The 10,339-nt window shown below is 47.4% G+C and overlaps 1 protein-coding gene across 1 annotated transcript in view; it reads right to left on the bottom strand.

Annotated features, from left to right (window-relative positions):
- Positions 1–9,778: 9,778 nt before the first annotated feature.
- The window catches only part of LOC102245211 (butyrophilin-like protein 9), an 18,392-nt gene continuing 17,831 nt past the window's right edge, over positions 9,779–10,339 (bottom strand). The window contains exon 10 of the mRNA XM_005864955.2: positions 9,779–10,337. Within this exon, the coding sequence (XP_005865017.1) occupies positions 10,024–10,337 (314 nt within the window). The 3' untranslated portion in view covers positions 9,779–10,023. The remainder of the gene's footprint in view (positions 10,338–10,339) is intronic.

Below are 10,339 nucleotides of genomic sequence, written 5' to 3'. Positions count from 1 at the left end.
TATTGATTTCAGAGATGAAGGGAGAGATAGAAACATCAATGATGAGAATCATTGATTGGCTGCTGCCTGCACACCCCCCACTGGGGATCGAGCCCGAAACCTGGACATGTGTCCTTGACTGGAATTGAACCCAGGACTCTTCAATCTGTGGCCGATGCTCTATCCACTGAGCCACACCAGCTAGGGCTTAAGCATCTTTTTTATTTTTTTATTGAGCCCACAAACCAGACATATGCCCTTGACCAGAATCAAACCTGGGACCTTTTAGTTCGCATGCCAACGCTCTATCCACTGAGCCAAACCGGCTAGGGCTTGAGCATCTTTTTTTGTTTTGTTTTTTTGTTTGTTTGTTTGTTTGTTTTTCTAATATATTTTATTGATTTTTTACAGAGAGGAAGGGAGAGAGATAGAGAGTTAGAAACATCGATGAGAGAGAAACATCGATCAGCCGCCTCCTGCACATCTCCCACTGGAGATGTGCCCGAAACCCAGGTACATGCCCTTGACCGGAATTGAACCTGGGACCTTTCAGTCCTTGAGCATCTTTTTAGATGTGTGTTGGCCATCTGTGTGTACTCTTTAGAGGAATTCTCTTCATTCCTGTGCCCTTCTTTTTATCGCATTGTTTATTTATATTTTTGTTACTGAGTTGTAGGAGTTCCTTATATATGTTGGATATTAATACCTTATGGGCTATTTGCAAGAATCTCCTTCTGTTCAGTAAATTGTCTTTTCATTTTGTTAATGGTTTACTGTACAGAGGCTTTTTAGTTTGATATATTCCCATTTATTTATTTTTGCTTTTGTTGCTTTTGCCCAAGGAGATATAAAAAAAAAGTGTTGTTAAAAGTGATGTCAAAGAGTTTACTTTCTATGTTTTATTTAGGACTTTTATGGTTCCATGTCTTACATTTAAGTATTTAATCCATTTTAAATTTATTTTTGTATATGTTGTAAGAGAATGGTTCATTTTCACTTTTTTTCATTTATCTGTCCAGTTTTTCCAGTACCTCTTGTTGAAGAGACTCTCATTTCTCCATTGTACATTCTCGTCTCCTTTGTCATAGATTAATTGACCATGTAAGTGAGAGTTTATTTCTGGGCTCTCTATTGTGTTCCATTGATCTGTGTGTCTGATTTGTGCCTGTGCCATACTGCTTTAATTACTATAGCTTTGCAATGTAGTTTAAAACCAGGGAGTGTGACACCTATAAATTTGTTCTTTCTCAAGATTGCTTTGGATATTCTGGATCTTTTGTGGTTCCACATAAATTTTAAGATTATTTGTTGTAGATAAAGAATTCTTGGTTGGTGGTTTTGTCTTTCCACACTAAATATTTCGCCTCACTCAATTCTTGCTTGCACGGTTTATGATAGGAACTCTGATGTAATTCTTAACTTTATTTCTCCATAGGTAAGATGCTTTCCCTCTGACTTCTTTCAAGATTTTCCTTTTTGTCTTCGGTTTTCTGCAATTTGAATATGATAGGACTAGGTGTAGATTTTTACTTTATTTTTTTTTTAAAAAAATATATTTTATTGATTTTTTACAGAGAGAAAGAGAGAAGGATAGAGAGCTAGAGACATCGATGAGAGAGAAACATCAATCAGCTGCCTCCTGCACACCCCCTATTGGGGATGTGCCCACAACCAAGGTACATGCCCTTGACCAGAATCGAACCTGGGACCCTTCAGTCCACAGGCCAATGCTCTATCCACTGAGCCAAACCAGTTAGGGCTATTTTATTTTTTAAAGATATATTTTTATTATTGACTAGAGGCCCAGTGCACAAAATTTGCACACTCGGGGGGGTGGTGTCCCTCAGCCCAGCCTGCACCCTCTTGCAGTCTGGGAGCCATCGGACATCCTTAATGCTGCGGAGGCAGGAGAGGCTCCTTCCTCTGCCTCTGTGCTCACAGCGGTGAGTTCGGCTCAGGGGTTTTGGCTGAGTGGTGCTCCCCCTGTGGGAGTTCACTGACCACCAGGGGGCAGCTCCTGTATTGAGCATCTGCCCCCTGGTGGTCAGTGTACATCATAGCGACCAGTCATTCTGCCATTCAGTTGATTTGCATATTAGCCTTTTATTATATAGGATTTCAGAGAGGAAGGGAGAGGGAGAGATAGCAATATCAAGGACAAGAGAGAATCATTGATGGGCTGCCTTCTGCCCCCCACCTCCCCAACTGGAGATCGAGCCCACAACCTGGGCATGTGCCCCGATTGGGAATCGAACCATGACCTCCTGTTTCATAGGTCGGCACTCAACCACTGAGCCATGCGGGCCGGGCCCTAGGTATAGATTTTTAGTCTTTTATCTTATGTGGTGTTCTCTGAGCTTCCTGGATTTGTAGTTTGCTGTTATTAATGTGCATAAAATTTTAGCCATTATTACTTCAAATATTTATTTTGTTCCCTTCTCTTTTTCTCCTCCTTTTGGTATTTTTTTTAAATAACTTTTTTATTTTTCAATTACAATTGACATACAATGTTATATTAGTTTCAGGTGGATAACATAGTGATTTAGACACTTATGTAACTTATGAACTGATCCCCCAATCAGTCTAGTATCCACCTACGACCATACACAGTTGTTATAATATTTTTCACTGTATTCTCATGCTGTACTTTACATCCCTGACACAGTTTTTATTTGCACATTTTAATCCCTTCACCTTTTTACCTCTGCCCCCACTCCCTCTCCCCTCTGGCAACCATCAAAATGTTCTCAGCATCTATGAGGGTTTTTTTCAGTTTTTTTTGTTCATTTATTTTTTCTTTAGAATCCACATGCAGGTGAAACCACATGGCATGTCTTTCTCTGTCTGACTTATTTCACTGAGCATAATTCTCCTTTTGGTATTCCTTTTTTTTTATTAATAAGTTTTATTTCTTGAAGTATTACAAAGAGTATTACATATGTCTCCTCCCCCCCCCACCCCCTAGTGTCTTGTGTTCATTGGTTATTCTTTTTTAAAAATATATATATTTTATTGATTTTTTACAGAGAAGAAGGGAGAGGGATAGAGAGTTAGAAACATCGATGAGAGAGATCGACCAGCTGCCTCCTGCACGCCCTCCAGTGGGGACGTGCCTGAAACCAAGGTACATGCCCTTGGCCGGAATGGAACCTGGGACCCTTGAGTCCGCAGGCCAACGCTCTATCCACTGAGCCAAACCGGTTCAGCCATTGGTTATTCTTATATGCATGCATATAAGTCCTTTGGTTGATCTCTTAACACCCCCCCAAACCCTCCCCAGGCTTCCCACTGTAGTTTGACAGTCTGTTCAATGCTGCTCTGCCTCTGCATCTCCCCCTGTTCATCAGTCTATACTGGTCCCCATTATCCGTTTCAACCTCACTGGGGCCGTTTCAAACTCACTGGGGCCGTCCTGACCTCACTGGGGCTGTCCCGGCCTCACCGGGGCCGTATCGGCCTCACGAGAGCTGTCCCGACCTCACCGGGGTAACACGAAGTTTGGCACTCTGTCCCCTGCCGGGCGGCTCCCCACCAGACAAAATCTCCAGGCGTTCCTGGTGGCTGAACATCCGGCACGCCTGCTCAGACTTCGCCCTCCACCAAGTGCACAGACTGTCCGTCTGCCGTCCCCCAGCGTCCCACGTGAGACTGGAACCGGTGAACGTGCTTGTGCGCCTGCTGGTACAGCGGTTCCACATTGCCGGCCCAGCTGGGCCGGCCCCGGCTTCCCCCGAACCCGACTCCACCCCCCGAGTGCGTCCCTCCTGGATGCGAGGAGCCAAAATCTGCAGCCTGCTGGGTTGGGCTCTGTACTTGGTGCCTCTGCACATCCTAATCAATCTCAATGCTCTTCTTTCTATGTGAGGAGTTGAAATCTGCAGTTTGTTGGGTTGGGCTCTGTACTTGGAGTCTCTGCACATCCTACTCAGTCTCATTGCTCTTCTTTCTTTCCTTCCAATTGTAGAGCTTCCACTGGGCCAGCTTTCCCATGGTTCCTTATGATAGCTGTTTGTCCTATAGTTGGTAGTTTCGATGTTGTTGTGGGAGGCAGCACCCACAGGTCTATACCTTATGCCTCCATCTTGGTTCTCCTGGTATTCTTATATGCATATGTTATACCTTTTGTATTTGTCCTGCAGTTCTTGAATATTCTGTTCTGTTTTTGTTTTCCTTCACTTTTTTCTATTTGTATTTCAGTTTGGGAAGTTTCTATCCCCATAGTCTCAAGCTTAGAGGCTCTTTCCTTCTCAGAGTTTCAATCTCTCTGCTTACATTATCCATTTTTCTTGCAATGTTATCCACTTTTTCCACGACAATCCTTAGCATATTAATCATTGTTTTTATTTTTATTGATTTCAGAAAGGAAGGGAGAGGGAGATAGAAACATCAATGATGAGAAAGAATCATTGATCAGCTGCCTCCTGCACGCCCCCTACTGGGGATCCAGCCTGCAACCCCAGCACGTGCCCTTGACTGGAATCGAACTTCGGACCCTTTAGTCCGCAGGCTGATACTCTATCCACAGAGCCAAACCAGCCAGGGCCTGTCTCTGGTTTTCAAGGCAACCGTTTGCCTTGTGACCCCAAATCTCTGATGGACCTAAGGAGAGTCATCGCTTTTAGTTTATCCAGTTCTTTCCTTGTCGTAAGGATGAGAGTGATGCTCCCAGCTCTCTGCATCGCAGAGCAGAAGCCTGAAGTGTCGGCTCCTTTTTTACTGCATCTCGGGGTCCCTCCTAGAAATGCCCACAGAAGGACCTAATTCCACATAAACATCCCACTTCCTTGCATTGGCCTTGCTTGGTGTTAACGATCCTGGTTCTTTCTCTTGCCTCTTAGACCTACTGTGAGCACCCTGTTCAGCAAGACGGTGACAACTTGAAAAGTTTACAAAGCAGGTAAGTAAGTACCTGGCCTTACAATGAGGCTTGAGCTCCCAGGTTAGAAGGCAGATGAGAGCTGGGCCCCCACTTACTTGCGTTCACCCTTCTGAAACTAGCTTCAGGCCCCGTGAGGACTCCAGCCATCCCCTTACTCTCTCCTCCTCCTCCGCCCCTCCCCGCAAGCTGCCCAGCTCACCTACTGCTTCTCTGTTTTCCAGTCCCAGGGTCTCCCAGGTCTCTCGCTGACCAGCGCTTCTGCAAGATCACCTTCCAGGGAGGTTTGGAGACTCCCCCAGGGAGGCAGCGGCAGTGACAGAGACAATGACCTGTTTTTGGACCTTTATCTACAAAATCTCCAAATTGCTGCTGGGAAAGACAAAGACAGTAGAAGCTCCTCGGCCGGATGTAAACTGTGGCAGCCAGTATGCAGGGGTCCGCTGGCTGGAGGAGGAGCCCCCCCAGTCTCAGCACTGCGGGGGTGTTCCTGAGCCTTGGCCCCTGTGGGACGAAGTTCCAGGCCAGGACTTTGGAAGCAGGTGCCGCCACAGCCAGAATGCTGCCTGGAGCCGGGGTGGAGCTGCCAGCAGCGGTGGGGGTGGGGGTGGTGGTGAAGGCCCGGCCCGGGGCCTCAGAAGCCAAACCAGACATGAGGACGCCCCTGCTGGAGGAAGGCTGGGCGGGCACCAGCAGGATTAAGTTTGTAATCATTCTTTTAAATTCTTTCTGAAAATACCTGCTTTAATCGTTAAGAATCAGAGTCACAACAGTTTCGATGGGAAAAACATTTTTAGATACAGATTTTGGTTCGCATGTGCACACAGTGACGGCCGAGGCATCCTCGGGCCTGAAGCACCCGCTGGGTCTCCTGCGGCCGCGTGTGCCTCTGAGCCTGCTTTTATGCTTTTTGCATCATAATGCTTTAATTTTTTAATAATGTTTCACGTTATGGAGTTGATTGGCATTGACCATAAGCTATAAATAAAAGAAATAAATATGTGAACTAAGTGGCACAAAAGGAACTGATTTCCTTTTCGGAGTGGGGGATGGGGAGACTGGCGTCCGTTGGAGGCCTGGGGTGGTGGAACATTCCAGAGGCAATTTCCTGCCCTCCACACGGTGGGAGTACTTGCCACTGCCCTGAGCCGACCCTAGAAGAATCAGATGTAACTTTGGGGGATGCCTGCAAGAAGAGGAGCCTGGCATCTTGTTTGATAGGATTGTTGATCTGCCCAGAGGAGCCCACCCAACCCCCACTCAGCAGGCACACACACAGCGTGGGAGTTTCGTGGGGGTCAAAGATCGTCTGGAAACCTGGCCAACCCAAGCCACTTTGCTGCACCCTTCCCAAGCACGCCCTCTGCAGGTGAGGGCGAGCATCACAGGAGCATTGGGGTGTCCTGTGAGCAGGTGGAGTAGAGGTGAGGTGTTCAGCGACACTGGGGAGCTGAGCAGTAGGGCGGGCCCTGGGAAGTTATGGCTGCATCTCTCCTTATATCAGCACAGAGGGAGGAAGAAGGAGTTTCCAGAGGCAGAACGACTCCCTCTTCACTGCAGGTCCCCGACCTGCTGGGCGTTCGTATTGAATAGGAAACAAGAGTTTGCAAACTGGACAGATCATTGAACAATGAAAGTTACATGAACACTATGGGCTCTACCCAAGATGCTGTAGAGGAACAAGAAAGCATTCCGCAGAGGCAATCACAGGCAGCGATTTGAGCACTCAGAGGACAAAAAAACGTCATGTCACTGCCCCTGAGTGCTAAGACGTCCATCAGATGGCTTCCTTTTGTATATTTTAAAAGGATTTTCTGGTGCTTGTTTACCATTGAAGCAGAAAGGAAAGAAGCATTGGCTCACATTTTCAATAACATAAGCAATACATTCTCCATGAAGAAATTGAGGTACACCACAAAAACTTATGGTGCGGTAGTACCCGAAGTACGAATAGGCCATTTTAACCTATTTATCCTCCTATTGGCAAGTAGGTGATTCTGGTCTATGTTTTCACACAGATGCTGTGAGCATCCTTTGTCTCAGGTGCTTGTGTGAACATTCCTGGATGTGGAACCGCTGGTCGGAGGATGTTCATGTTTAGAAATTGGTTGGCATTCCCAAAATTGACCTCAAAACGGCTGCATCAACTTCTAAGCCACCAACAATGTGTGGGAGCGCCTGGTCCATGTCTTTGGGGTCTTTGTCTTCCACGTAAGATTCCCGCAGGGCCAATGATAACTTGATTTGTTCCCCTCGCCCTCCCAGTGGAGGTCAAGATCCTCTCTTAGCTTTGATAGCCTTTGTGCTTTAGTTGTGCTCAGGCTGCTTCAGGCAGAAGCCTCACAGCCAGATACGTCACAGGTGTGTTTGCACACTGGACAGGGATCTGTACCATGATTCACCTGCAACAGGTCTGAGGGATAGCTGCATGGGACATGTGAACAGCAGGAAAAACTAAATATATCATGCCCTGTTTTTATAAACTTGTCAGAGAGTCATGGGGAGAGCTGGAAGGGGACAAGTGTCTACTCTGAGTGGTCTGGCCTCCTGGGTGGCCTCCGGCACAGCCTCTATGGTTCACAAGACAAGTAGTAGCATGTTAATGTTACCTGACAGCCCCTGAGTCAGAGGGTGGGGGCTGTTCCCTCCTCAGCTCTTGTCAATCTCGCAAGAAAGACTTCGGATGAGTGACAGATAGCAGTGTTGAAGCAAAGAAAGCAAATTTATTATAAATACCCTTGAGCCCAGCTGGCATGGTTCAGTGGTTGAGCATCAACTTATGAACCAGGAGGTCACAGTTCAATTCCAGGTCGGGGCACATGCCTGGGTTGTGGGCTCGATCCCCAGTGTGGGGTCTGCAGGAGGCAGCCAATCAATGATTCTCCTCATTGATGTTTCTATCCTCTCTCTCCCCTTCCTCCCTGAAATCAATAAAAATATATATATATTTAAAAAAGAATACACTTGACATAAAGCATAAGTGGGCAACTCAGCTAGTCTGAGTGTGTGCCCAGTGAGGGTTCAAGAGGTTTTATACCCTTCCCCCTGTAGGTTTCAAAGTACCCTTCTGCATTGTTGTGGCTTATTCTGGAATGTTTGTACAGACATCTGGTCATCTTGTTTGGCAAGTACTAAGGTGGCTGACTTCTTTGTTTAGTGGGTGAGATAAACTCCCTTTTCTCTCCCTTTCCCCTCATGCCCTAGAGCAGGGGTCCTCAAACTATGGCCCGTGGGCCACATGCAAATACAAATATTGTTTTTGTCCCGTTCCCCTGTTTAAAAAGTTTGAGGACCCCTGCCCTAGAGCTATCTTTCCTGCCTAATATCCCTCAAGTGATATCTCTCCTTGGGTCTAGCTGCCCCCTACTTCACACACCAATTGCAAGTCCAGGTTGTTACCTGTGTTTCTGACCAGCGAGCTGTAAATGAGAGGTTCCCACAACACCCTACGTTGGGTTCGATTAATTTATTAGAGTGAATTACAGAACTCAGGAAAAACAGTTTATTTACTAGATTCCAGGTTTACTAGGATTGTATGATTCGGGAAGAGCCAGAAGAAAAAGACGCAAAGGCAAGGTGTGTGGAAAGCGGTACAGGGCTGCCATGCTCTGAGTCCACGCTCCCTGAATCCCCAGGTGTTCACCAGTCCGGAAGCTCTGGAACCCAGTCCTTTTGGATTTTTCTGGTCGCTTTATTTCATTTGCATGATTGATTAATTCATTGGCCACTGGCAATAGAGCTCAATCTCCAGCCCCTCCGTGAGGCTGGGATGGGGGCGGGGCCAAATTACAACTCTGTAATGACTAGGTGGTTCCCCAGGCAGCTAGACCAGATCCTCACGGCTTTCCAAAAGTCATCGCCTTGACTAAAATGAGCTCTGGAGTATCTGAGAGGGGCTTGTTAGAGACTTCAAAAGACACCCTTATTTCTCTTATCACTGAGGAAATTCCAAGGGTTTTAGGACCTCTGTACCAGAATCTGGGTAAAAAACTCTATATAAACTAGAGGCCCAATGCACGAAATTCATGCAAGAGTAGGCCCTCACAGCCCGCCCCCCCCCTATCGGCCCAGGCTGCCTCACGACCCTGACCCCCGCCCACTGGTCTCTCTGGAAGGTCATTCCGCTGTCCGGTCTAATTAGCATATTAGCTCTTTATTACATAAGGATGTATAATAAATCTCAATGTCACACCTGTCTGTTTTCCCAGACCCAGAGCCCATCATTTCTCCAAGGAGCCTTGTTCTTTTAGTGGAAAAGGCTAAAAAACAACAAGTTATGGTGCCAGATATGTGTGCTCATTGGTCCTGGATGTTACTGTTCCTAAGCCCTCAAAGCAGAGCCAGGAACAATACGCATGCTCATACACACACCCCTCCACCCCATCACACATGTGTTCCGTCCACCTACACACCGTGAAAACCACGAGTTTGGAGGTGTTCTTTCGCTCTCTCCTTGCCCCTCTCTGTATTTTGTGTTTGTTTTCTTTCTCTGAGAAACCTGATGCTCAGTCAACTTTTCGACATTTATTTGCTCAGCCCCGTGTTGAGCAATTCTTGTCACGATTCATTCTTGCCAAGATTCTCTTTAAAGTTCAAACCGTCCCGCCATGGCCAGCGGCGCCCCTTCACCCTCGCTCCTGTGTCCTTGGCTGTGTCCCATCAGTTTTTGAGCACGTTTGCACTTTAAGGCACAAAACGGTCCAGATCCGCCTTGTGCTTTCTCAGTCCCAGCCCGGAATCAGCCGCTTCCCAAGTTCATGTTAGTGGGAATTGACATTTAAAGCTGGGATATGAGCCCTAGATGAATTCATTCCTTATCAACTAGAAAATAAATACGACGTATACAAATATGTAAGTTAATGGATATCTTTAATCCAATCATACGTCTCCCTTCTCCCCCCCTCCCCCCTCCCCCTTCCCTCCCCCTTTGCGCAGTGAGCACAGTGGCTCCTGGCAACATCAATATGTTTTCCTCACTTTCTCAATCCTATGATACACACAGACAAGCTTGGGAATTGCCTCTTTTTTAAAAAAAAGAAAATTCTAAACACACAGACACATCTACGCAGGCCAAGCCCCTGTCTGTTTCCCTTCCGCTGTGCTGTCTGTCTGTCTGTCGCCTTTGCTGGCATTTTGGCGGGGCTTCCTCCACCCGGCGAGCGCGCGCCTCACCATGGGTCCATGGGGGGCGCCGAGGGCTCGTAAGGCTGTGCCCAGGTGTCACCGTCCTCCTCTTCGGGGACGCGTGTTCCTCGAACGGGCAACGGGCAGATGGTGAGCGGATCGGGGCGTGTGCTGCCGTCGGGGGCTCTGGGCCTGAAGTACGCACAGAGCGGCCCCGAGAAGGTGTCGGTGAAGGTGAAGATGTGGGAGCCGTCGGACACGTTGAAAAAGGCCAGCTTCCCGGCCTCGCAGTCCAGGAAGATGCCCACTCGCCGGGGCGGCACGCGCAGGGACAGCGCCCGGCGCTGCGGCTCCAGCACG

The sequence above is a fragment of the Myotis brandtii genome, unplaced genomic scaffold (genome assembly GCF_000412655.1).
Source record: "Myotis brandtii unplaced genomic scaffold, ASM41265v1 scaffold193, whole genome shotgun sequence".
NCBI lineage: Eukaryota > Metazoa > Chordata > Mammalia > Chiroptera > Vespertilionidae > Myotis > Myotis brandtii.
This window is presented reverse-complemented; position numbering and strand designations above follow the sequence as displayed.